Genomic DNA, 27,385 nt, shown 5'->3' with positions numbered 1-27,385 from the left:
ATGGCCACCCGCAACGGCCGCTCCGGCCCCCGCCCCCCGGCCCTCGGCCCCTCGGCCCTCGGCCCCTTCCCCCGCCACATCTGGATCCACCAGGACGCGCCTCGGGACGGGCTGGACGCGGCCTGCCACCGCATCTGGAAGAGGGTCCAGGGGCTGCCCGAGGACCCTCCCCCGGCCCGGGCCCCGCCGACCCCCGCCCTGCCCGACCTGGGGGGGCTCAGGCTTCGGGGCGGCCTGCAGGAAGAGTGAGTGACCCCGCCCCGATTCCCCCCCCCCCCTTCCCACTCAGCTACTCCTCCGCCCCCTTCCTCCCTTCCTCCTTCTCCCCATCCCTCTTCCCCTCCCCACTCCCAGAGTGGAAGGAGTGAAAACGTGGTAACAGCCCACCGTCTCCCTGGAAACGCCCTGTGACTGAGATCGATAAGGCGGCCTCGACCGATCTCCCGATCGGTCGATCGTATCTGATGCAGTGGTAACGGATTGCGAGCCAATGCAGAGCACTGCGTGCCAAACACCGTTCACTGTTATAATAACGTCGGTATCTGTGAAGCGCCTACTATGCGCAGAGCGCCGTTCCATGCGCAGGGGTAGATACAGGGCAATCGGGTCGTCCCGCGGGAGGCTCACAGTCTTCATCCCCATTTTACAGATGAGGGAGCTGAGGCACAGAGAAGTGAAGTGTCTCGCCCGCAGTCACACAGCTGACAAGTGGCAGATCCGGGATTCGAACCCAGGACCTCTGACTCCCAAGCCCGGGCTCTTTCCACTGTTATACCTTACTCCCCCGGAGTCCGCGCACAGTGAGCACTCGATAAATACGACGGAATGAAATGCGATCGAACGAATACTAAACGCCGAAGTGCCGGCCATGGTATTTATCGAGTGCCCACTTTTCACGGTATTTGTTAAGCGCTTACTGTGTGCCGGGCGCTGGCGTAGAAAATCACGCGGTCCGTGGTCCACGTGGCGATCGTGATCCTGATCCCCATTTTACAGACAAGGTAACTGAGGCACAGAGAAGTGGAACGGCTTGTCCAAGATCACGCGGCACGCAAGCGCCAGAGCTGGAATTAGAACCCAGATCCTTCTGACTCCCAGGCCCGTCTCTATCCGCTAGACCACACCGCTTCTCACTGTGTGCAGAGCACCGTAATAAGCATTTGAGAGGATACAGGGGAGCGAGGATGCACGAGTCGACACTCCCCTAAAGAGTTTACAGCCTATCCTGTCTGGGAGATGGCGATAGATTTAGCAGAGTGTACTGCCTTGCAGAGCACTGTGCTAAGCACTTGTGAAAAGACTACAAGTCTCTTATCGTCACACCCTGAAGGAGCTTGCAGTCTGCCGTGAGCAGCATGGCTCAGGGGAAAGAGCACGGGCTCGAGAGTAAGAGGTCACGGGTTCTAATCCCGCCTCCGCCGCTTGTCAGCCGTGTGACCTTAGGTTAACTTCTCTAGGCCTCAGTTACCTCATCTGTCAAACGGGGATTAAAAAAACGGTGAGCCTCGAGGGGTGCACCCCCGCGCTTGGAACAGTGCTTTGCACCTAGTAAGCGCTTACCAACTACCGCAATTGATTTTACTGTTCTGAACACTTTTGAGAGTACAGCGGGGTCGGGAGACACTATCCCAGCCCTCGTGGAGTTTTGCAGTCTAGCTGGGGAGACAGACGGCAACATACTTTACAGATGTGGTAAGCAAGAGAGTATGAAGCTGTGTGCTGTGGGAGTCCCTGAGGGAAGGAGTAGCTAAGTGTTTGGCGGATGAGGCCTCAGTGCACGTGTGATGCAGTGGGGAGGAAAATGGGGTCGGGAGATGAGAGATTAGTCGGGAAAGGCTTCACACCGGATCCTCCCCTTCACTCTGGCAATTGGGTCCGTTTATTTGGTTTGTTTTTTAGGGCATTTCTCAAGTGTTTACTCAGTGGAAAGAGCCCGGGCTTCGGAGTCAGAGGTCATAGGTTCTACCCCAGCGCTTAGAACAGTGCTCTGCACATAGTAAGCGCTTAACAAATACCAACATTATTATTCTCTGTGCTTCAGTTACCTCATCTGTAAAATGGGCAGTAACTGTGAGCCTCACGTGGGACAACCTGATTACCCTGTATCTACCCCAGCTCTTAGAACAGTGCTCTGCACATAGTGAGCGCTAAACAAATAGCAACATTATTAACATTATTATTACTGTTCTAAGAATACATACAAGCTAATCAGCCCAGAAACAGTCCCTGTCCCTCGATCAAGTTAGGAGGGAGAGCAGGTATTGAATCCTCATTTTGCAGTTGAGGAAACTGAAGGCCAGAAAAGTTAAGTGATTTGTCCAAAGTCACACAGCGGGCAACTGGTGGAGGCAGAATTAGAACCCAGATCCTCTGGCTCCCAAGTCCCTAGGTCCGTGCTTTATCCTCTAGGCCACGCTGCTTCCCATCCTCCCTTTATTCACCACCCCCACAGCACTTATGTACATGTCTGTAATTTATTTATTTATTCGTGTTAATGTCTGTCCCCTTCTAGACTGTAAGATCGCTGTGGGCAGGGAATGTTTCTGATATATTCTTGTGCTGTACTTTCCCAATCGCTTAGTACAGTGCCTTGCACTCAATAAATGCTTAATAAATAGTGCTGATTGGTTGATCACAGCACACATGTGTATATATATATATATCTGTATATATCTGTAATTTATTTATCTATTTGTTTATATTAATATCCATCTCCCCCTCTAGATTGTGAACTCGTTGTGGGCAGGAATGTGTCTGTTGATATATTGTACTCACCCAAGCGCTTAATACAGTGCCCTGCACTCAATAAATGCTTAATAAATACTACTGATTGATTGACCACAGCACATATGTATACATATATATATATCTGTATATATCTGTAATTCATCTATTTGTTTATATTAGTGTTCATTCCCCCTCTACACTGTGAACTTACTGTGGGCAGGAATGTGCCTGTGGATATACTGTACTCTCCCAAGCGCTTAATACAGTGCCCTGCACTCAATAAATGCTTAATAAATTCTACTGATTGATTGATCACAGCACATATGTATACATATATATATATATATATATCTGCATATACCTATAATTATCTATTTGTTTATATTAGAGTCTGTCTACCACTCTAGACTGTGAACTCACTGTGGGCAGGAATGTGTCTGTTGATATATTGTACTCTCCCAAGCAATCAGTACAGTGTTTTGCACACAGTAAGCAGAAGCAGCGTGGCTCACTGGAAAGAGCACGGGCTTTGGAGTCAGAGGTCATGGGTTCAAACCCCGGCTCTGCCACTTGCCAGCTGTGTGACTTTGGGCAAGTCACTTAACTTCTCGGTGCCTCAGTTCCCTCATCTGTAAAATGGGGATTAAGACTGTGAGCCCCACGTGGGACAACCTGATTCCCCTGTGTCTACCCCAGCGCTTAGAACAGTGCTCGGCACATAGTAGGCGCTTAACAAATACCAACATTAAGCATTCAGTAAATACGACTGAATGAACGAATGAATCATCAGATACTTCTCTAGTCCTTCACCCCCTCCCCACTGCCTATATCACCCCCACCCACTGCCTGTTTAGCACTTCTGAGCTACCTCCGCTGTTCAGATTCCCCTCCCGTTGACTCCCCGTTTGTTTCGCTCTTTCATGCCTGTTACTCAAGCACTAACCCCTGCCCATAGCCTCCTTTTCATTGTTTCCCCTAAGGGTAATGTATCTTGGCCTGAGCCTCCCCTGATAAATCGTATGATCTTCAAGGGCAACCAACTCTACTGCACTCTCCCAAGCGCTTAGTGCAGTGCTCTGCCCAGAACGGGTGCTCAGTGAACACTAGTGATTGATCGATTGAATGCTGACCACAAAAACCTCCTCCAAAACACCAGATGGACGATTCTGCTGATGTTCTCAGAGCAGTCCTCTCAGGCACACACACTCACCCGTGGGTGCGTTTCGCCGTTAGATGCGTCGAGCAGGAAGGAGATGCTCCCTTCTAGGCGGAGAGCTTTCCGACCAACAGCATTTCACGGGATCCCAGTGGATGTTCCCCCAGCTGCCTTCGAAACATCACTGAAGGGCTTGCTTTACTAAGAGGTGTCTTCTGGCTGCTTCACTTGTTTGCTTTAGGTAGCTGTTAGGCTTAGGGATGATTGATTTATCGAGTTTACTTTGGCTGTAAGTGGCATTTTAATATTCCATTCGGACTCTCTGGCTGATTGGTTCACCCGCTGAGAAGAGATGAGCTGAGAGGGAGAGGGTGGAGATGTACCTGGTCTAGAACGCCCTCCCTCCTCATATCAGCCAGACCATTACTGTCCCTCATTTCAAAGCCTTATTGAAGGCACATCTTCTCCAAGAGGCCTTCCCTGACTAAGCCCTCCTTTCCTCTTCTGCCTCACTCACCTGAATTGGTCCCTTTATTCACCCCCCCTCCCAGCCCACAACATTTAGGTATGTAACTATAATTTATTTATATTAATGTCTGTCTCCCCCTCTGGACTATAAACTCTTTGTGGGCAGGGAATGTTGTCTATTTATAGTTACATTGTACTCTCTGCACACAGTAAACACTCAATTAATACGATAGATTGACGGATTTATGTGGTCAAACAGAAGTCCCAAATACTTGAGAAGCAGTACAGACTAATGGAAACACGGCAGCCCCGGGAACCGGAGCACCAGGGTTCTACTCCCGGATCTGCCATATGTGTGTTGAGTGACCTTTGGCAAGTCACTGAACTTCTCCGCTCACATAGCAGATCAATGGCAGGGCTGGGATTAGAACCCGGCTCCTTCTGACTTCCAGGCCCGTGCTCTATCCACTAGACCGTGCAGCTTCTCAAGGAAGAAGTTAGAGCTCAATAAATACCACTGATTGATCGATTGATTACACATAGGAAGCCCTCAGTAGATAGGAGGAGGGCAAACACATTTTGCTCTGATCTCCTAGTGGGTCTTGCATAAATGCTGTTTCCTGGAGCTTCCCCACATCTGTAGTTCTACTGCACAGTTAGCAGCTGTTGCATTCAGACTCCACAGAAAGGTTTCCAAAAGCCCACATCAAAATATTTACAGGGAAGGCTGAGAAGCATTCAAAGACTGTAACAGAAAATTAAAGTGTTTTGGAAGGAGGGTGTAAATATCCCAGCTCCTTGCTGAGCAAGCCCGACCTGGGGAGATTCTGTCAAATCATTTTTTCTTGGGGACAATGAGGGGAGGGAGAGAAAGGAACTAACTACTAGTACAAAAAAATTAAATAAAATCCAGTGGGTAGCCTTTCCTGTGGTCCTTTCCCTGTTCAAAGTGAATAGCAAACATTAATTAATCCTCACAATCGACTTACCAGGCAGGTATTAATGGTCCCATTTTATAGATGGATTGAGTGTTAATAATAAAGTGCCAATTACGTGCTAAGTGTTAATTGAATGCAGCAGGTTGCAAACGTAGGCTTCCGCACTGTGGATGACTGTTCCCGTTAGCTGGGAAAAGCTTATCAACTGCATACCAAAGCTGAAAAGGAGCAATCGTCAGTTGCTCATCTATTGTCTGCAAAGCTTGTCTTTGGAGTCCCTCGATTTAAAGAGAAAGAGCAAGTCAGGAAGCCACGAGAAGCAGCGTGGCTCAGTGGAAAGAGCCCGGGCTCGGGAGTCAGAGGTCATGGGTTCGAATGCCGGCTCTGCAATGTGCAGAGCACTGTTCTAAGCGCTGGGGTAGACATAGGGGAATCAGGTTGTCCCGCATGGGGCTCACAGTCTTAATCCCCATTTTACAGATGAGGTCACTGAGGCCCAGAGAAGTTAAATGACTTGCCCACAGTCACACAGCTGACAAGTGGCGGAGCTGGGATTCGAACTCATGACCTCTGACTCCAAAGCCCGGGCTCTTTCCACTGAGCCCCGCTGCTTCTCCGTGTGACTGTGGGCAAGTCACTTCACTTCTCTGTGCCTCAGTGACCTCATCTGTAAAATGGGGATTAACTGTGAGCCTCACGTGGGACCATCTGATTACCCTGTATCTCCCCCAGCGCTTAGAACGGTGCTCTGCACATAGTAAGCGCTTAACAAATACCAACATTATTATTATTATGATGATGATGATTAAGCACTTACTACGTGCCAAGCCAAGATAATGCAGTCCCACTAATAAGTAGGAGGGAGAACGAGTACTGAATCCCTGTTTTGCAGATGATGGAACTGAGGCCCAGAGAAGCGAAGTGACTTGCCCAAGATCACACAGCAGGGAAGGGATAGAGTCTGGATTAGAACCCAGGTCCTCCGACTCCCAGACCCATGCTCTTTCCATTAGGCCGTGCTGCTTCCCAGCCTAAATTCTGGGAAGGGTGGGAGTTAGACACAGTCTCTGACCCTCAAGGAGCTCATACTACTGGGGCTCGCCACTTTGAGTAGCTGCAGAGGCCATAACTTTGCCAAGGTCGTGCCTGAGTTGATTGGGGAATTTGAATAAATCAATAGCCCCAGTGTAAAATATTGCTCTTGATCCCAAAGTCCGTCACCAGGGCATGTTAAAGCCCGCGCCAGGCTTGAGAATGACACTTCCGACAGAGTGGGGTGACATTTGATTTAAGTCGACACAGGTCTCCAGGAAATGAAATAATATTTTTTATTCAGCCACTGACTTATTATTTTTCATGTTAACCAGTCAATTTAGAGGTGACGATATTTCTTTCCTGGTGATGGAAGAACTGATGCTGGGTCGAATGAAGTGAATGTGTTGATGGCAGACTAGCCGGTCCCGAGATCCCCTGAGCGCTTAGTACAGTGCTCTGCACATACCAACAGTGCTTGGCACATAGTAAGCGCTTAACAAATACTAACATTATTATCGTGGCCTAGTAGATAGCGCAATAACGCACGGACCTGGGGGTCAGAAGGACCTGGGTTCTAATTCCGGCTCTGCCACTTGTCTTCTGTGTGACCTTGGGCAAGTCATTTCACTTCTCTGGTTTCCAGTTACCTCAACTGTGTAATGGGGATTAAGACTGTGAGCCCCATGTGGGATAGGGGCTGTATCCAATCTGACCACCTTGTATCTACCTGAGTGCTTAGAACAGTGCCTGGCACATAATAAGCGCTTAAACAAATTCGATTTTTAAAAAAATCACCCAATAAATACCACTTTTGTTGTTAATGATGATGCTCGTGCTTTTGAACTTGGATGGGGGCCCTGAGGAGAACCTCAGGGAAGGGTCTGCCTGCAGGCTGTCGCTGCATCAGAAAAGCCATCTGGGCAGGCCCCAGATTTCTCTAAAAGCCCCCAGGCAATTTTAGAAAAAATGAGCAAACAGCCCAGAACAGAGTCTGATCTGGGTAAAGTGCCTAGCGGATCAGATCATCGGATCCCAACTCTTGGCTTTGTCATATGGTAATTATTAAGTGCTAACTAAGTGTGTCACACTGTGCTAAGCACTGGGGTAAATACAAGCCAATCGGGTTAAACACGGTCCATGTCCCACTTGGGGCTCACAGTCTTAATCCCCATTTTATAGAGGCGGTAACTGAGCTACAGAGAAGCGAAGCGTCGTGGCAAGGTCACAGAGCAGAATGATGGCGGAGTCAGAATTAGAACCCAGGTCCTACCGATTCCCAGGCCCGTGGTCTAACCACTAAGCCACCTCCTGCTGTTCTTGCTCTCTTTAAATGCAAGCATCTTTCTCACCAAGAGGAGGAGGCCCAGGGCATGCTCACTTTCAGTCCCCTGGTATTCTGGGATTTATAGTCCCGATGCCCTAATATGGTGGATGATTTTAATCCACACTTTCCCCAGTCCCTTGTGGTCACTGAGCGGGAAGTGGAAGCCACACCAAATTAGAGTGATCGGCCTAATTAAGAATGTGGAGCCAGACTGCGTCCCAGGGCCAGCCTTTCTCCCTCGCATCTGGGGGGATCCCAGAAGGCTTCTAGGAGGTAGTGGACATTCCAGTGCTACTGTTGGTCAAGTTATTCAAGTTCAAAAATCATCTCGCCTAAGTGACTGCCTCCAAATTTCCCCCTTTTGTTTTTCCTCATCCGGTACTGCGTGCATATCTATTTCCCAAGTAATATCCTGCTCTCAGTCTCTACCGTTTTAATTTGATTTTATGGTGGTTTTTAGTTGCTCTCTCCCTGGTTATTGGGAGCCGGGGTAGATGGTGCACCAGTGGTTTTGTTTAATCCCCTTTTTAATATCTTTGTGGCAACTTTCTTTCCAGCTCAGCTCCTCAGTCCCATTAAAAAAAAAAGAAAAGCTTCTTCCTTAGGGAAAGCCATCTCTTATTAAACAGATTCAAATGAAAAGTTTTACAGGTAATTTGAACAATAAGAATCGCTCTATAACTCCCCGACCAAGCTTTTTTTTATTGCTGTATATGCCTTGCAGTTTCCTCATGCTCCTCTTCTCTATTCTCTGGATTCATCTCTCATGACACACCTCCAGAAGGGTGATCTTCTCCAGCTCACTCTCCTGGCCCTTCGTGGTCCCCTTCCCTCAAGTTACCGAGAGGCTGTATGGTCTAGCAGAATGAGCTCGGGACTGAGAATCAGGAAATCCAAGTTTAATTCCCAGCTCTGCCCCCGGCCTACTGAGTGGCTTTGGTGGAGGTACTTAACTGCTCTAGGCCTCAGTTTTCCCCATCTTTACAATGGGGATCAGGGGCCTGCTCTCCCCTCCTCTTGGATTGCGAATGCTGGGAGGCACAGGAGCCGTGGCCAATCTGATTATGGTGATGATGATGATTATGGTATTTGTTAAGGACTTACTATGTGCCAAGCACCGTTCTAAGTGCAGGGGTAGATGAAAGGTAGTCAGGTTGCTCCACGTGGGGCCCCCCGGTCTTCATCACCATTTTACAGATGAGGTAACTGAGGCCCACAGAAGTGAAGTGGTTTATCCAAGATCACGCAGCAGACAAGTGGCAGAGCCAGGATTAGAATCCACATCCTCTGACTCCCAAGCCTGGGCTCTTTCCCAAGCTGCTGATTATCTGGTTCTACCCCAGGGCTTGGGACAAAGGAAGCAGAGTGATCAACACTTAGAGTCCGGGCCTGAGAGTCAGAAGGATCTGGGTTCTAAGCCCGGCTCTGCCATTTGTCTGCTGTGGAACCTAAAGCAAGTTCCTTCACTTCTCTGGGACTCAATTACCTCATCTATAATAATAATAATAATAATGATGATGATGGCATTTGTTAAGCGCTTTCTATGTGCGAAGCACCGCTCTAAGCGCTGGAGAGGATACAAGGTGATCAGGTTGCCCCACGTGGGGCTCGCAGTCTTCATCCCCATTTTACAGATGAGGTAACTGAGGCACAGAGAAGTTAAGTGACTTGCCCAAAGTCACACAGCTGACAAGCAGCGGAGCCAGGATTAGAACCCATGACCTCTGACTCCCAAGCCTGGGCTCTTTCCACTGAGCTATGCTGTTTCAAATGCGGATTAAGACTGTGAGCCTCATGGGGACATGGACTGTGTCCAACCTGATTGACTTGTATCTACCCCAGGGCTTAGTACAGTAGAGAAGCAGCATGGGTATAGTGGATAGAGTACAGACCTAGTGGTCAGAAGGTCATGGATTCTAATCCTGACTCCACCACCTGTCTGCTGTATAACTTTGGGCAGTTACTTCACTTCTCTGTGCCTCAGTTACCTCATCTGTAAAAAATGGGGATTAAGAGTGTGAGCCCAGTGTGGGACGGGGATTGGGTCCAACCTGATTAACTTGTACTTGACACATAGTAAACACTTGACAGGTACCATCATCATCATTATTATTATTATTACAGTACTTAGAAAATAGTAAACGCTTAACAAATACCATAAAAGAAAAATAAAATCGTGATCATCCTGAGCATTCGACTCCCTCTAAGCCGCTTTCAGAGCTCGTCCCGTTTCCTGGGTAAATTCTGACTCTTGACAGTTAATATCAGAAGTCCAGATTTCTCGTTGTAAACCGAATCAAGCCACGTCCCCTTGTCCTCCAAAAGCTGTTGCAGGCAATTAAATGTGGTGGTGGAAGGTGACGATTAGCGCTGTTTAGAAGCAGGCCTGAGAGGCTGCCGCCTAAGGAGATATTTATTTGTGTGTCCTCGTTCAGTACTAACAATTTCCTGCCTGCAATTTTTTTATTTTGGTCTTCAGACAGATAGTAGTTTTCATCTCTCTTCTGTGTTCTAATATACACCAAACTGCTGTTTGGGAAATGAACAACGTGCCCTCTTAGTCATTATTCTGGAGGTGGACGCCAAGTAGTCGATATCTTTTATTTTTACACCATTCTTTATGTCACAAATGCAGAAATGATGCACAGTGTCTGCCCAAGGGGCTGCCCCTGGACAGCTATCATTTCTGCGGACGGGCAGGCCACTGCGGTGAAACGGAAGGAAGTGTCCCAGCCTGCCTGGACGATTCAGATTTGTCCTTTGCCTAAGGATTGGGAGAGTGGAGTTGGCCTCTTCAGATGATTCATTTTCACTCCTCTGTGTCTGCCTTCAATCTTTACTGACTGGAGATGTGGTCACTGGATTTTAGGATGATGATAATCATGGTATTTGTCAAACGCGTACTATGCAGCTAGGGCTGTACTAAGCACTGGGGTAGATACAAGATAATCAAGTTGGACACAGTCCCTGTCTCTCATGGAACTCACGGTCTAAGGTGGAGGAAGGACAGGTGTTGAATCCCCATTTTACAGAGGAGGAAACTGAGGACCAGAGAAGTTAAAAGACTTGGCCAAAACCAATCAGCAGGACAGTGGCAAAGCTGGGATTAAAATCCAGGCACTTTGATTCCCAGGCCCGGACTCTTTCCACTAGACCACACGGCTTCTCTAATGTAAAGAGTCCTCAGAGAGGTGACTCAGTCCAATCTCTCGCTTCCTTGCAGGATCATTACTAGTATTCACTATTGATATTTATTAAGCACCCACTCTGGGCCAAGCCCCGTGCTACATATTGGGGTGGATTCAAGATCTTCAGATCAGACTTGCTTCTTGGCCTACATGGGAGTCCCTCCCAATTCATTTTATCCCCCGCTGCGAACTGAGGAAACGGAGGCCCAGAGAAGTGTCTTGTTCAAGATCACATTCCTTGGCCAGGAGCAGAGCACAGATTAAAAGCCATGTCTTCTGGTGCCCACAGATCTCTAGTAGGGAGCCAGTAGATATAAAGGGTGGCTATTCCATATTTAAGAGTGAAAAAATAGGCACTTATGCTAGGCTGAGTGAATAAGTGTGTAATTAAGTTAATAAACACACCAACCAATCAAACGTATTTACTGAGCACTAAATGTGTTCAGAGCAGTGTACTGAGTACTTGGGAGAGTACAATATAGCAATACAACAGAGTTGGTAGACGCAGTCCCTGCCCACAGGCTTTATCTGATCACTTTATCCCTCAGATCTCTGGAACTGACCTGTGGCAAAGACGAAATCTCCCTTCTGGTGGAGCAGGAGTACTTGAATCTCGCCAAAGAGAACTTAAACCTCAGGAAGGACAGCACCGGAGACCCGGGAGGCCTCGACCTCTCTCTGGATCGAGGCCTGAGACCAGCCTTCACCCGTCCCCGGCTGCCCCTGGCACTCGTCAGCCCGCCCCCCTCTCCCCTGAATGGGGAGCTCCTGGTGGAGGAGAAGGAGGCCCTGGGACAGACGGCCCGGCCCATCAGTGCCGGGAGGGAGCAGGAGTCCCGGACCAGGCCATCCCATGCCGATGGCAAGTCCCCCATCGGGGACATCGCACTCGTGGGTGATCGCCAAAGCCTCAAGGGGCCGGAGGACAAAGGCGCGCCGCGACCAGCCTCCGACCCCAACCCCAACCCTGGCGAGTTTCCCCTCCTGCGTCTCGAGGCTCCCAAGGCCCCAGGCGGCAGCAGCATTGTGCCGGAGGAGGCCCGGATCATCGGGGACTTCCTGCAGGACAGCCTGTTCGGCCAGTTCGGGTCAGCAGCAGGGAAGGCCGCGGCCAGGAGCCGGGCCCGGAAGAAGCAGCTCCCAGTCTTCGCCAAGATCTGTGCCAAGACGGAGGGCGGCTCGACGGAGGACGGCCTGCTGAGTGAGACGGCGGCTGCGGGTGGTGGGGGAAAAAGCCATGGGGATTCCCCACTCGCTTCGCTGGGCTGCCCAGAAGGCCATTTCCTAAAAATGATCCCACCCATTCATTCATTCAATCATTTATTGAGCGCTTCCTCTGCGCAAGGCACTGTACTAAGCTCTTGGGCGAGAACAATATAACAATAGACAGATACATTCCCTGCAAACCACGAACTTCCAGTCTAGAGGAGCGAAGAGGTCCCTGGCTTCAAGTATCCCCATTCTGGAAGTCCCGTCCCTGTTTGGGCCCTCCAGAATGCCACGAGGAGGTTAGGATCGATCAATCGGTCATATTTATTGAGTGCCTACTGTCTGAGAGCACTATACTAAGCGCTTGGGAGAGTACAAGAGAAGAGAGTTGGTGGACATGTCCCCTGCCCACAATGAGCTTACAGTCTAGAGGGGCAGACAGACATTATTGATGCAGTTCCTGTTCCACAGAGGCTCCTGGTCTAAGGGGGAGGGAGGACAAGTATTATACCCCTCTTTTTAACGGATGAGGAAAACTTAGGCGCAGAGAAGGTATGTGACTTGCTCAAGGTCACACAGCAGGCAAGTGGCAGAGCCGGGACGAGATGCCGATCCGCCAACTCCCGTCCCGCACTCTCTCCCTGAGGAGAGCACGCTGCTTCCCAACACCGCGTCAAACACTTTGAGTCCATCAGGCTCTGCTGCTGAGAGTTGCCTCCTCCAGAGCCTCAGAGACTTCCGATATCCCCGCTGGCTTCTTTTCCCACAGGACACTCCAGCTCAAAACCGCTTCCCGGCTTCTGAGCAGCTTGAAAATAAATCTCTGCCTGATGGGTCAGAGTCATTTAAACCCCGAAGCGGATACTTCCTGAAGATGCCTGGGTGTTGGAGCATTCTGGGGAGATGGGGCGGGGGAGAGGGCTGCAGGATTTAAATTAGACTCAGGGGAATTTCACCAGTTCTAGGCCCGTTTCTTTTGGCCAATCTGAAACCCTTCGCTGAGGGGGTCTGCGAAGGAGAGCTCAGATAGAAGCCCCCCGGGCCCTGCTACGATACACTCTCTCCCCGTGCTGAGATGGGGAATGGTGTGGTGTGCCCGGTGTTGTGTGCCTGTGAACGGTCTCCAATGTGCACCCTCCCCCCCGCCCCGCCTCAGGGAGGGGCCAGGCTGCTGAGATCGGTGGGCGATGGGGCTTCATAGGCTCTGGGCTACACTCAGGGAGGGGGCAAAATCACCGGGAAGCCACTGCAGGGACAGGTGCAGCTGAATCTTTTTCTCCCAACATAATAACTGCAGATGAGGCCATGGAACTCTTTTTCAGAACCATGCTGTGGGGGGCATGGGGAGCATAACTCCCATCGCGACCTCCTCTCCCATCCACGAGAGTCAGTGTGGTTCTGCCACAGAAGCACGGAACGGGAAGTCAGTAGTCCAGGGTTCTAATCCCTGCTGTGTGACCTTGGGCAAATCACTTTATCTCTCTAGGCCTTTTCAATGGTATTTATTTGGTGGCCTCGGTCCAGTCCCCTAAGCACTTGGGACAGTACAACACAGTGGAGTTGGTAGACACATCCCCTGCCCACAAGGAGCTGATGATCCAACGGGGGAGACAGACATTCCAATAATAAGTTATAGATAGGAGGAATGGCAGCATGGAAGCCTTGGTTTCCTCATCTGTAAAAGGGGAAAATATCTATCTGTTCTCCTTCCTACTTAGCCTGTGAGCCCCATGTGGAACAGAGATCGGGTCCGATATGATAGACTTGCACCTACCCCAGTCCTAAACACATTGTGTTGCACAGCAGTTATTATCTCTGCAAACCTCTCGCACGAATTGAATTTGCGGGGGGGAGGGAGGAGTCAAGGAGGCTCTAGGGAGATGCAAGGCTTAGTCCAGTGTTCTTTATTCAATCCCCCTTCCAGGCCCACAGCACTTATGTATATTATCTATAATTTATTTATTTATATTAAAGTCTGTCTCTCCCTCTAGATTGTAAGCTCACTGTGGGCAAGAACTGTGTCTGTTATATTGTTATACTGTACTCTCCCAATCACTCAGAACAGTGGTCTGCACACAGTAAATGCTGAATAAATCCCACCGATTGTTGGATTGATTGAGGGGAGAAGCTTTGTTAAGGGAGGATGGCTAGGGAGCCCAGGGATGCCTGGATCCTGGAGATCCCAGGATCCCCGCCCTCTCCCCCTCGTCTTTCTTCCCGCAGCGGAAACGGATGAGAGGGCGAAGGAGTCGGACCAGGCCAAAGACGATGACACTCTCAGCCGGTGGTCCCTGTGCCGAAAGGACTTGGGCAAGGAAGACCGCCCGAGCATCGGCAAGTCCGGCAACGGGCTGGTGTCACTGCCCTCCAAAAAGCTACCCTGGGCCTCAGAGAAGAACCTCCTCTATGAGTTCCTCAGGACCACCAAGAACACCGACGGGCAGCTGATGTTCCGGACGAAAGCCGGCCTGGACGGCCTGGACCTGAAGAGTAAGTCGGGGGCAGGAGAGCAGCGGGGGTGAGCTCAGAAGACAGCTCAGGGTAGGGGACAAAGTGGGGGTCCGCAGAGTGAAATTCGGGGATGCAAAAAGGAGGGGGGGCGGGGTGGTCCTGGCACCCAGTTCTATTAGGCAGGGGCCTAGGAGTCAGAAGGACTGGGATTTCATTCTAACTTCATCTTTTGCCTGCTGCGTGACCTTGGGTGAGTCACTTCACTTGTGCCTCAGTTTCCTCATCTGTAAAATGGGGGTTCAATACCTGTTCTCCTTCCTTCTTACACTGTAAGCTCTATGTGGGACACGGACAGTGTCCTACCTGATTATCATGTATCTAAACCAGAGCTTACTATAGTGAGCTTACTTTAGTCTTGGTGCGTAGTGAGCACTTAAACACAAGAGTTATTATTAGTGTTACTACTATTACTATTATTATTGTTGTTGATGTTGTTAATGCTATTACCCATAGCTCTAGGAATTGGTCACGTTGGTCTAGTGCCTACTGGGTGCACAAAACTGGACTAAGTTCTCAGGAGTGATCTGCAGCAGCCAAACCCATATTTCCCGCCCTCGGGAGGCTTGCATTCCAGCTAGGGAATGGCTCTGGGAAAGTCATGTCACCTCAGGGTCCTACTTTGGAAACCGGGGAAAAACCCTACCTGTCCTTCCTCCCTCTTCCCACCGTGGCTAGGAGGGAAACTGTTATGTGAAGGTTGATAGGAAAGCACTTTGAGGGGCTTCCAAAGGGGATTCATTCTGAGATGGGGGGTGTGAGAGAGAGGTGAGGATTGGGGGGGCAGTGGGTAGGATGGGGACTGGGCGGGGGCAGCCAGCAAAGAGCGCTCAGGGCAGAGAGCCTCTAGTTTGGGTCTTTTTGAGCCTGATTGGAAACCTTCAGGTCACTCTGGAGAACACCTGGGATGAGCAAGTCTGGGGGTCCACCCGGCTCCCACAGTTACGTCCCACAGCTCTCCCTTTGCCGCTGAGGAGGGGACACCTGTGCCTCAGGGACCTCTTGGGCAAGTCCCCAGCCAGAGGTATGAGCGACAGCGCCCGGGCCGTCACCCACACCCCATGTGTCCTCTTTCTCTCTCGGCAGTAAATGGTCCTCCGGCAGTAGGGGCGGCGGGGGCAGCGGGGGTGGCACTGGACAAGAACCCCTCCAAGTTCCCCGGGAACATCTCCTCCCCGCAGCGCTTCCCTTCATCACTGGCCTCTCCCTCGCTCAACCAGCCCCTCTGGCTCAATCTGAACTACCCGCCGGCCCCCATCTTCCCGACGCCATCCACCTTTCCACAGTACCAGGTAACGCCACCGCCGGCACTCGGGGTGGGTTTTTGGGGTCACGGACTGGGTCGGGGCGAGGCTGGGGACACCCAAAGTTTACGACTTGGCCAGGACTGGACACCAGAACTCCCCTGCCCACAGAGAAGAAAAGGTTGTAGTCGTAATGATACTGATTGAGCATTCACAGCACTGTGCTGTACGAAGCGCTCGAGAAGTGCCACTGAAGCCCAAGACACATTCCTTGTCCACAGGGAGCTTACAGTCTAATGGAGGAGATGGCGACAAGAATATTTACAAAAGAGTAAGCAGAATAAATCATTGAATGTACAATTCAATCTATAAATTTGGACAAGTTCTAAGGGGTACTTAGATATTCATATGAAGATAAACATATATAGTTACACAGGGAAGCAGCATGACCTAGTGGAAAGAGCACAGGCCTGGGAGTCTGAGGACCTGGGTTCTAATCTCCACTCTGCCGCTTGTCTACTGTGTGATCTTGGGCAATTTCATTGTTTCTCTGGGCCTCAGTTACCTCATCTGTAAAATGGGGATTAAGACTGTGAGCCCCATGTGGGACATGGATTGGGTCCAACCTTATATTCACCCCAGTGCTTAGTACAGTACATTAACAAATACTGTTGGAAAAAAAGGTAAATATGAAGCATAGGTATATATAACAATCATAATAATTGTGGTATTTGCTAAGTGCTTACTGTGTGCTAAGCATTTTACTAAGCACTGTGGTAGATTCATTCATTCATTCAATCATATTTATTGAGTGCTTACTGTGTGCAGAGCACTGTACTAAGCACTTGGGGGAGTACAATATAACAATAAACACATTTCCTGCACACAACGAGCTCTGAGCAGAACAAACAAAGCCCCTGTCTCTCCCATGGGGCTCACAGTCCTAAGGGAGGAAAGGTGTCCATTCCCATATAATAGAAAACTGAGGCCCAGAGAACTTAAATGACATGCCCAAGGTCACACTGCAAGCAAGTGGCAAAGACAGGATTAGAATCCAGTTCTCCTTACTCCTAGGTCCGGGTCCCACTCTGTCACTTTCTCTTAAACAACTTATCCTGAGCCTATCCATGTTCTCTTCAGACAGACTAGAGAAACCCCTCGTGGATCTCCCTAGAAGCTTTTCCACACTGATCCCAGTGGCCAGACACCGGGGAAGATGACAAGTCAGCCCCGGAAACGGGGCAAACTCCAGGCCTGTAAACCCAGATCACTCAAGTCAGTCAGTCTGTCAGTCAATAATATTTATTGAGCACTTACTGTGTGCAGAGAACTGTGCTGAATGCTTGGGAGAGTACAATATAACAATATAACAGACCCATTCCCTGCCCACAACGTGCTAAGAGTCTAGGGTTAGGGAAGTGGTTCCATCTCAGTGCATTCTACTGTATTCTATTGTTCTCTCCCAAGCTCTTCTTACAGTGCTTTGCATACAGTAAATGCTGAATAAATACGACTGAATGAATACACACTTTCTGGGGCTTTTATCACTTGCAGGTGAATAGCTTCCCTTTGCCTTTTCATTTCCCGGATCAAACAAGAGGATGATTTCACTGCTCTGGTGGACCTGATTCAGAGTGGGGCCCATCTCCATTGGCACAGTTCCAGACTGAATGCCAAGAAAAATCCCTCCTCCGCCCCAATGACTGAGATAACTGAGTGAAAATCAGGGTCCAATCCCACATTCATCTTTTGTCTGGGAAGACCTGGCCCCCGCCAACCCACCGTTCGAATGTATTTAGTTGATTGATTTAGAAGCACTCTTGGGGTTCTCCTGAATCTTACTTCAACGTAGACAATTAAAAATATCATAGATACTCGCATAATTCCCTGACCTCTTTGAATAATTTTGGAACCCTCCAAAAGGGGAGGGACTATTGACATGGTAAGGTTAAGTCTAGCAATAGGAGGAAGAGGGAAAAAAAGAAGGGAAAAAGGAAGAGAAACATAAGAGAGCTCTTGATACTGCAAAGATTCTCAATATATTATGTAAACACTCCATCCCCCAACCCCCACCCCGCTTCTCCTCTTGCTACTCGGGAGTTACACCATCTCAGTGAGCTGGTATCTGTGGCTTTTGTTTGTACTGTTTCTCCTCTTCCGACCCTGGAGTGTTCCGCTATCTCTGCCTACAAAAAGAATATTTTATTCTCTCCTCAAAAACCGTGTGGGTGTTTGTGCGTGGCATTTATGCTGTGGAGACAATTATGGGAGTTAATGAGCTATCTACTGAGCGCTTGCTGGGTATAGAACACTGTATCAAGCTCTTGGGAGAGTGCAATAGAGTAATAGACAGCCAACCACTCACACTGAATAACAAGTATCACCTCTCAGTTTTTCTGCCACCTTCCATCACAAAGTACCTCATTCCCAACTGGCTCTTTCATCAGATGATCTAAGTTGAGCGCCTGCTATCTGCAAAGTGTTGGGGTAGAATAATACAAGATAATCAGAGCAGGCTGCTCTTCCAGGAGAAAGTGCGTTCCAAAGTGTTCCCATCTCCACCCTAGGCGTTGATTTTTCAAAGAGGATGGCAAACGCTTTTGACTGTTGCTCAATCATCGTCGTCAGGTCAGTTTCCCGGGGAGACTGCCAAGGGGGTGGAGGGGACGTTATAAATTCCCGCCACTCATGTAACAGGGAGGTGGCTTGTTTCTGCTCCGCCTAAGGTACCTCTGGATCTTTTTTTATGGTCATAATAATAATGTTAATCAAAATAATAATGATAGTGATATTTGTCAAGCACTTAACTATATTAATATCTGCCTCCACCTCTAGACTGTAAGCTCGTTGTGGGCAGGGCATGTGTCTGTGTATGGTTATGTTATACTCTCCCAAGTGCTTAGTACAGTGCTCCGCATATGGTAGGTGCTCAATAAATATGATTGACTGACCGACAGAAGCACTGTACTAAGTGTGGGGGTGGGTACAAGCTAACCAGGTTGGACAGAGTCCTTGTCCCCCATGGGGACTCACAGTCTAAGTTGGAGGGGGGGAGATTTAATCATCATTTTACAGATGATACCTCTGAAGCCCAGAGAAGTGAAGTGACCCTTTGTTATGGTATTCGTTAAGCGCTTGCTGTGCGCCAGGCAGTTTATGAAGTGCTGGGGTAGATACAAGCTAATCAGGTTGGACACAGTCCTTGTCCCACAAGGAAACTCGCAGTTTAATTTGGAGGGAGGAGGATTTAATCTTCAGTTTACAGATGAAGTAACTGAGGCCCAGAAAAGTGAAGCGACTTGACTATGGTCACACAGCAAGCAATCGATAGAGCCGGGATTTGAACCCAGGTCCTCTGATTCCCTGGCCTGTGCTCTCTCCACTAGGTCATGTTGCTTCAATCAGGCCTGGGGAGAATGGGGCTCTTCTCCCTGGTCCCTGCCGATTGCGTGGCCGGGGAGCATCCTACCTCCTCTGAGGTTCCCAAGGGAGCGTTGTAGCATATTTGGATGTTCCAGGTGGGAGAGCAGGCCTCACTGCGTCTACAGGAGACAGTGGAATTTCAAACAAAATCCTCCTTAAAAGCTTCTTGGAGAGCCCCAATTCAGTCAATCCAGTGCCGGACTCAAGCTCACGAGTGATTGGGCTAGATAGAGGCAACTGTCTGTCACAGAGGGCCCCGCTCCACCCCAGGGACCCAAACATCAGCAGGCCACTCTCATTCAGATGGGGGCACCACAAAGAAGCCTCATCCCTCTCCTCCTCCCCCAGTTCATCCCTTCCACCCTGCTCCTTCCCTAGGGACCCTTAGGAGAGACCCAAGAGGGATATGAAGAGCAAGACACCTCCTCTAGCATCTTTGGACAACAACCATCCATCCGACGGCCTCCCGGGCCAATTCTTTGAGGCTTGCACAAAGAAGCCTGCCCCGTAGATCCACTGCCAAGAGGGATATGAGGGAGAGAGTGCTTCCTCTAGGACTCCTGGGCATCAGCCGTCAATCTGATGGGCCTATCAGGAGGCAATCACAAAGCCCAACTTACAGACCCATTGCCAAGCCTCGCCGAGCCCCAACCTGCCATTACCAAGACAAACTGTGCTGAACTGTGACAAAAAAAAAAAGCCACCAGTCCCCTTCTTTTTGGCCGAAAACGAGGCTGGCATAACAGCTATTTAACAGCAAGAGGTATCCACTCCGATCCTCTCAAATTTTTTTTAAGCCTCCCTGCAGCTCTCCTCTTGTAGACATGAGAAAAGAGCAATTTAGAAAGCAAGTGGAAAATGCACAACAGTGTGCACTTGGCAGAACAAATCAATCAAATTGGGAGCACGTATGTAAGAAAAAATGTACAATATTCAGAAAAGTGGTCAGTCCTCTGATTGCCCATGACATCCCTGTAACTTCTCCTCGCCTGGCAAATGAGGCAGAAAAATACCCAGTGGTCTGGTCCCTTGGACGGTTTGGTCGTACTGCAACATCGAATTTTTTTTTTATGCCAGAAAAGACTCCAGATGAGTTGTGTCTTGCCATGGGTTATTAATAGTTCGCACGTCTGGTCCATGCCAGGTGCGGGTTGCCTTTCCTAGATTCTTCAGCCTCCGCTCAGAGCCGTGGTCATATTGGCAGGTGTGGTGGGCCCGTGTCAGCTGCCGCAAGGGGGGTGCAACTTCGTTTCCATAGGCAGTTAGGGGGTCTCCTTTCAGTCCGGGCTGCCAGACTCCTCTGGCTACCTCCCGGCCCCAAGCTGAATGCTCACTGCCAAGACGCTGCACAAGAGCACAGGAGGGGAAAGTGTTGTGTGCGTGAGTGTGGGCTGGGGTGAGTGTTTGTGTGAAGCTCTGGGAATACTGTGTGTGTGTGTACATGTATGTGTACATGCATGTGACGATCTGGGAATACCCTATGCATGGGTGTGTAGTTATGTGAGGGATCTGGGAATACTGGGTGTGGGAATGCACATGGGTAAGAAGCTCTGCAATATTGTGCGTGTGTGTACGCGTGTGTATGTTTGTGTGTGTGTGTATGTGAGCACGCACACATGAGCGATGCTCTGGGATTACGTATTGCCCAGCCTAGGAAAGAGGAGAAGGTGGAAAAAGAAATGTAACAAGTCAGAAGACTCCGCTTGAAACATTTGTCACTACCTAAATGGCACCAAGCTTGGTGCCCAGCACATATGCAAATGGCTTCGCTGGGTCTCATTTTGCTTCCTCAAATGACGTGCTAAAGCTGTCAAGGTTACTTTGATGGCATTTCTGCTCTTGGCTGCGATTTTTGGTAGGGGAAAGAAAGGCGACTAGCAAGTGGTAACAATGAAAGTAATTGATTTTTCTGACTCAGGGGAAATGCCACAGCCCACGTGCCCGCCTGGGCAGGGTTTTTCCAGGGGGCCATTTTTCTTGGGTCCCTCTCAGGGCTTCTCTTTCCCCCGGGGCCCTCACCGCTTCATGACAACCCTCGAGGAGCTCTAGCCAGAAACTCCAGTTCCACTAATCAGTCAATCAATGGCATCAGTCAAGTGTGTGGAGAGGCACCGTACTAAGCGCTTGAGAGAATACAATACAACGGATCTGGCAGTCACGGTCCCTTGCTTTCAGAGTTTGGAATTCTTCCCTCTGGTTTGAGTGTCCCCGCCCTCACAGACCCTGATCCAAGGCTCAGTCCTTGGAATTCCGGCTGTTTCCAGTACAGCATTGCGGGTGTTGGGATGTGTCACCTCGAGGTGTGATGATGTCATACAGCACATCCACTTAGGGGCAAGCACCCAAAAGTATCCACCACTATGCCGGGTGGGTCCACCTCTCTCTCTGCTGAATCCTCCTGCTGCCAACTCTCGATTATTTGCAATTGGATTATCTGCAATTTGGATTATCCAGGGTGGATTTTTACAGCTGGGGGTCAAGAGCCCCTGTCCATCCTCTCCTGCAGCTGCTATGTCTCTCCCACTGGTTTTCACCACATCACTGCCAAGGTGGGGTGCAAGCTGTCCCCCCACTGTTTCGCATTAGCCATGTCCCCGGTGAGCATGTAAAATCAGAAGCTGAGTAGCCTAAGAGCTAGAGTATGGGCCTGGTAGTCAGAAGGACCTGGGTTCTAATCCCGACTCTGTCACTTGTCTGCTGTTTGACCTTGGACAAGTCACTTCACTTCTCTGGGCCTCAGTTACCTCGTCTGTGAAACGGAGACTGTGGGATATGGATTGTGTCCAACCTGATTAGCTTATATCTACCCCGATGCTTAGTACGGTGCGTGGCACGTAGTAAGTGCTTAACAGATACCATTAAAAAAACTAGGATCAGAGTATGTAGACAATTTGGCATGCGCTGTTGGCCTGGTTCAATCTGGATTCTCATTGGTAGCTCAGCTTGGCTTCTCTACTTATACCACCTCACGCGCGGGCACAAAGGAAGAGATTTTCCTCCTGATCCTGAGGATGAGTTACCCAGGCAACTCTCAGCTCCTTGAGTCTCCGTGGAGAATATTACTCACTCCAAGTTGGGTCCTAGGAGGTGCGGGGAGAATTTTGTCATTCCCCTGTGGTGTTGGCAATGAGAAGGAGCTTTCCGCTAAAGAAGGGGAAAGCTCGCAAGCCTGCCCACCTGCTGGTTCCCAGCAGCTGGAGGGAAGGGCCGGCCGATCAGGGAGTTTGCCAGAACCCCCGTCGAGCCAGACCGGAGAGGCCGTTTCCACAGAGCTGCGTGGACAAAAGCAAAAAAAGGATGTCAGCCTCAGAGTCCAGGTTTCTCATCTGAGCTCTGCCTGCCGACAGGCTGGATGACCTTGGACTGGTCGCTAAACCTCTCTGGGCCACAGTTTTGTACTACTACTAATAATTATGGTCTCCATTAAGCACTTACTATGCGCCAAGCACTGTACTACTGCTGAGGTAGATACAAGATAATCAGGTTGGTCATGGCTCCTTTCCCACTTGGGGCTCACAGTCTAAGATGTAGGGGGTAGAGTTTAATCCCCACTTTATACATGAGGCAACTGTGGCACAGAGAAGTGAATTGACTCGCCCAAGGTCACACAGCAGGAAGGTGGAAGGGCCGGGATTAGAACCCAGGTCCTCTGCCTTTCGGCTCCATGCTCTTTCCTCTAGGCCACACCGTTTCCTATTTTACCTCAAAAACGGGGAGAATCACTCTGGTCACTGCCCTCCTTCACCCGGATGATGTGAGGATGAATCAATCACTGGATAAATGTCAGCACTGCTTTGAGCCCAATAAAGTATTTCTGCTAATCATAATACAGTGCTGGCTAAGGGCTTATTATGAACCCCGCACTGTTCTAAGCAGAGGGATAGATACAAAATAATCAGTTTGGACATAGTCTCTGACCCACATGGGGCTCACGGTAGGAGGGAGAATAGGTAGTGAATCTCCATTTTACGGATGAGGAGGCCCAGAGAAGTGAAGCGACCTGCCCTAGGTCAAACAGCAGGCAACTGGTGGAGCTGGGATTGGAAGCCAGGTGGTCTTTTAGCTCCCAGACCTGTGCTTTTTCCACTAAGTCACGCTGCTTCACCTCCTAAAAGTGATCATTTTCCTGCCTATTCAGTGGCCCGCCTTGAGAAGAAGCACGGTCTAGTGGATAGAGTCCGGGCCTGGGAGTCAGAAGGACCTGGATTCTAGTCCTGGCTTCGCCACTGTTTGCGGTGTGATCTTGGGCAAGTCACTTCACTTCTCTGGGCCTCAGTTCCCTCATCTGTAAAATGGGGATTAATACTGGGAGCCCCACATGGGACATGGACTGTGTCCAACCTGATTAGCTTATATCTACTGTTGGCTTGTTGACCAATTGGCCCATTGGCTCATCTGCCTCAAAAGGGTCAGTTCTCTGACTGGCTGGACTGGAAACCAAGCTTTCTGTCTCTGTTCCCCTCCAGGGCCTGTACCAGCATAGATCCCGGATCCCCTTCCAACAGTCTAGGATGCTTCTCCCCCAGCTCGGCTGCTTCTCCAGACAGGTGAGGTCATCAGTGCCCAGCTGTTACTCAGTACCTCTCTGAACCCCCTAACTCTCAGCGTCTTCTGTCACGTGGCTTGGAACGGAGGGCTGCGGCTTCTCCAGCCCAAAGTAACGGGAGGCATTCTCTCTTCCGGTATTCCTGATTTTTTTATGGGATTTTTGAAGTGCTTATTATGTGTCAGACACCATTCTAAGCACTGGAGTAGGTACAAGTTAACCAGGTTGGACACATTCTCTATTCTGCATGAGGCTCACAGCCTAAGTAGGAGGGAGAACAGGTATTTAATCCCCACTGTACAGTTCAGGGAACTGTGGCCCAGAGAACTGAAGTGACTTGCCCAAGGCCCCAGAGCAGCAGACAAGCGGTGTATCCGGGATTAGAAACCAGATCCTTCTGCCTCCCAGGCCAGTGCTCTATCCACTAGCCCACACTGCTTCCCTTGACCTTGATAGCTGCTGTGGGTTCCCAGGTATATATACAGTGCTATGTCCTCAACAGGCACTCAGCATTTACTGTTGATGTTGATGATGATGTTATATATGCCCTGCCTGACATATAAATCTGCCAGATAATTATCCTTCCCTGCTTCGGAGCCTTACTGAAGACACATCTCCTCCAAGAGGCCTGCCCTGACTAAGTTTTCTTTTCCTTTTCTTCAACTCCCATCTGTGTTTCCCCGACTTGCTCCCTTTATTTATTCCCCCCTCCTCGCCCCACAGCACTTTTATCCATGTCTGTAATTTATTTATTTCTACTAATATCTGCCTCCCGTTCTGGATTGTAAACTTGTTGTGGGCAGGGAATGTGTCTGTACTGTTGTTCTCTCCCAAGCTCTTAGTACAGTGCTCTGCACACAGTAAGCACTCAATAAATACAATCGACTGACCGATCGACAATGCCGTGACGTCTCCTCTGTCACCCCGCTCAGTGATGCCAATCCCTCTCTCTCCTCTCATGGGGTGCAGGTGACACCATACAGCCCTCCACAGATGGGACATCAGCTTTTCCGCTCTTCCTACCCCACTTTGCTCAGCTACATCCCTCTCATACAGCCCGGCTACTCATACCCGCAGAGGCCCCCCACCAAGCTGCCCAGCAGCCCCCGGGACCCTCCACCCATGGGAGGGGACGGGCCGCAGTATCTCTTCTCTCAGACATTTGGGTAAGTCTCTCGGCTGCGACACCGTTCTCAGAGAAAAATAGCGCCTTTCGGGGGATGAGGGTGGGGAGGAACGCTAGAGGGAAGGAACAGGACATGACAGGCAAAGTGGGCTCTTGCAGACGACCTTTCCCATCTAAGATGGCGGTAGTGAAACAAGAGAATGAGTGCATTTCGATCAGGTGGATGCTATCAATTGGTCAATCCGTCATATTCGTTGAGCGCTAGTGAATCATCCGGGTAATTCAAATCTAAATTTAGACTCAAGGATTCAGGGTATTCACATCAAGGAAATATATGGATAAGAGGGAGGAAAGGAAGAACTTCCTGATGGTCCAGCTAAGTGTGGGGGTGGTGTCTCTGCTCCTGAAGAGAGACACAGAGATAGAGAGAGGCAGAGACAGACAGAAAGAGCACAGGATCCAACTGCCCTTGCTGATTTTGGCCCATAAACTGCTAGGAGGCAGGAAGACCATGGATCCCTTCCCACCCTAGGACTCCTTTAATTGGGACCCTGGTGTGTCCTGGGAGTTGGATAACCCAAATAATTGCTAGTGAAAACCTTCTGTCCTGGGGCCTTGGGCCACGGGTCCTTCGGACCTCAGAAGGCCTCATCCAGCTGTGTTGCCTAGTGGATAGAACGTGGTCCTGGGAGTCAGAACGAGCTGGGTTCTAAGCCTGGCTCCTCCACTTATCTGCTGTGTGACCTTGGGCAAGTCACTTCACTTCTCTGGGCCTCAGTTACCTCATCCGTAAAATGGGGATTAAGACTATGATCCCCATGTGGGACATGGATGGTGTCCAACCTTATTATGCTGGATCTACCCCAGCATTTAGTACAGTGCCTGGCAAATAGTAAGCGCTTAACTAATACCATTAAAAACAAAACAAAAAAAACCTCTTTAGGTGCTAAAGATCAATCCGTCTCTGCAGCCTGGGGTACAGGCCCTCGGACCTTGGGGAGCATGGACGGGGTACCGTTGTTGGATGGCTGGGCCGTTTTGGGGGCTAGAGATCACTTCTCCTGGGCCCCCTTTTGTTTATGATGGGTGCATAAACAGCCTCACTGACCTTTGAGGGGACTTGAGGCCAGAGGCTCAAAATGCCATCAGGAAGCCAGCAGCCCTCACTGCCTTCCTCTCAGGATGGGGTGCCGGGCACGGAGGAAGAGTCTGGAGGCCCGAGACGGGGCACAGGGGCCTTCAGGGGTTTCTCTCGCTAGACCCAGCAGCTGCACAGGTTGTTGGGGGGCTCGTGATCTCGGTACGGGCAACCGCGAGAGGTGAGTTCTCGCCCGTCTCTTCGACGGGGCAGCCGCTGTAGCTGGTGGCTTAGATTCAGCCCCTTTGGCCTCCCTGTGGGACTGCGGTGTGAGGAGGGCGGGTTCTTATGCCGGAGGTCCCATTTGCCCCTCTCGGATACCCAGTGGGGGTTCAGGGTGGGGGTGCGCCTGAAGGGGCCAGCTGGCAGGGGGAATCTCTTCGGCCTGCCTGCGTCAGGATGGCAGGACGGGGCCGTTTGTCTTTTCCTAATTGGATTACTTTAATCAGAGTAAAATCCTTACTCTGCTGCGAGCCAGCCTTCCAGCAAGTCCGGGGGTTTTCAATCTCTGGGTTTGATGAGCCTCTGGGGCTCGTGGAATCCAAAGAAAATACAGTGATTCTGCAAAGGAGACCTTCGCCGGGGGACCTGGTCCAAGCCCACAGCGTTTTCTCCCTCTCTCTCTCTCAGATTCAGTTCCACGACCAGCGGGCCTCTGATGAACAGCCCCTACTTTTCCTCCAGTGGAAATGGGGTCAACTTCTAGGTCGGGGTCACTGCCCAGGCCTCCTCCGGACTCCAACATGATTCTGTTGGTTTGGAGTGCTCATGGATTTCCCCCACGCCTGCCCCGCCTGCCCAACTCTGGCTCTGAGGAAACTCCGCGGAGGCTGAGAACAGAAGATGAAATCCAGTCACCTTCTCACCTGCCCACTCCCGTGCCCTAACTTCCTCCCTCCCACCCACCCTCCCGCCCGAGAAGAAGAGTTTTATTGCACTTACAGGAATATCTTGTTGTTATTGTTGTTGTTGGTAAAATAGAAATAAGACAAAAAGAATAAAAACAAAGGTTGTATTCACGGTGAAGATCTCAGCTCTGTAATGTCAGCTCCCTCTACATTGTAAGCTTGTTATGGGCAGGAAATGTGTCTGTTATATTGTCTCTCCCAAGCACTCAGTACAGGGCTCTGCATACGGTAAGCGCTCAATAAATACAATTGATTGACTGACTTTAATGAAGGCTGTGGTGGAATCGAAACGGGGAGAAGAACCCTGACTTTCCCAGCACTATAGCCAATGCAATCCTCTCCGCCTCATAAGCCTGCAACCCTGGCATTATCCTCACTTCATCTCTCTCCTTCAACGCGCCTATTCAGGTAGTTCATTCATTCATTCAATAGTATTTATTGAGCGCT

At 50.0% G+C, this 27,385-nt stretch overlaps 1 protein-coding gene across 1 annotated transcript; it reads left to right on the top strand.

The window, feature by feature from the left end:
• C16H1orf94 (chromosome 16 C1orf94 homolog) lies at positions 1 to 27,063 on the top strand. Its single transcript, XM_007670494.4, has 7 exons — positions 1 to 245; positions 11,385 to 12,037; positions 14,269 to 14,535; positions 15,640 to 15,845; positions 23,687 to 23,767; positions 24,736 to 24,932; positions 26,661 to 27,063. Exons 1-7 carry the CDS (start codon positions 1 to 3, stop codon positions 26,734 to 26,736), a joined length of 1,725 nt encoding a protein of 574 aa, XP_007668684.2. The 3' UTR covers positions 26,737 to 27,063.
• The last annotated feature ends 322 nt before the right edge of the window (positions 27,064 to 27,385 follow it).

This window comes from Ornithorhynchus anatinus, chromosome 16, assembly GCF_004115215.2.
Source record: "Ornithorhynchus anatinus isolate Pmale09 chromosome 16, mOrnAna1.pri.v4, whole genome shotgun sequence".
Classification (NCBI taxonomy): domain Eukaryota; kingdom Metazoa; phylum Chordata; class Mammalia; order Monotremata; family Ornithorhynchidae; genus Ornithorhynchus; species Ornithorhynchus anatinus.
The sequence above is the reverse complement of the archived record's forward strand: the minus strand, read 5'-3'. Positions and strand labels throughout refer to the sequence as shown.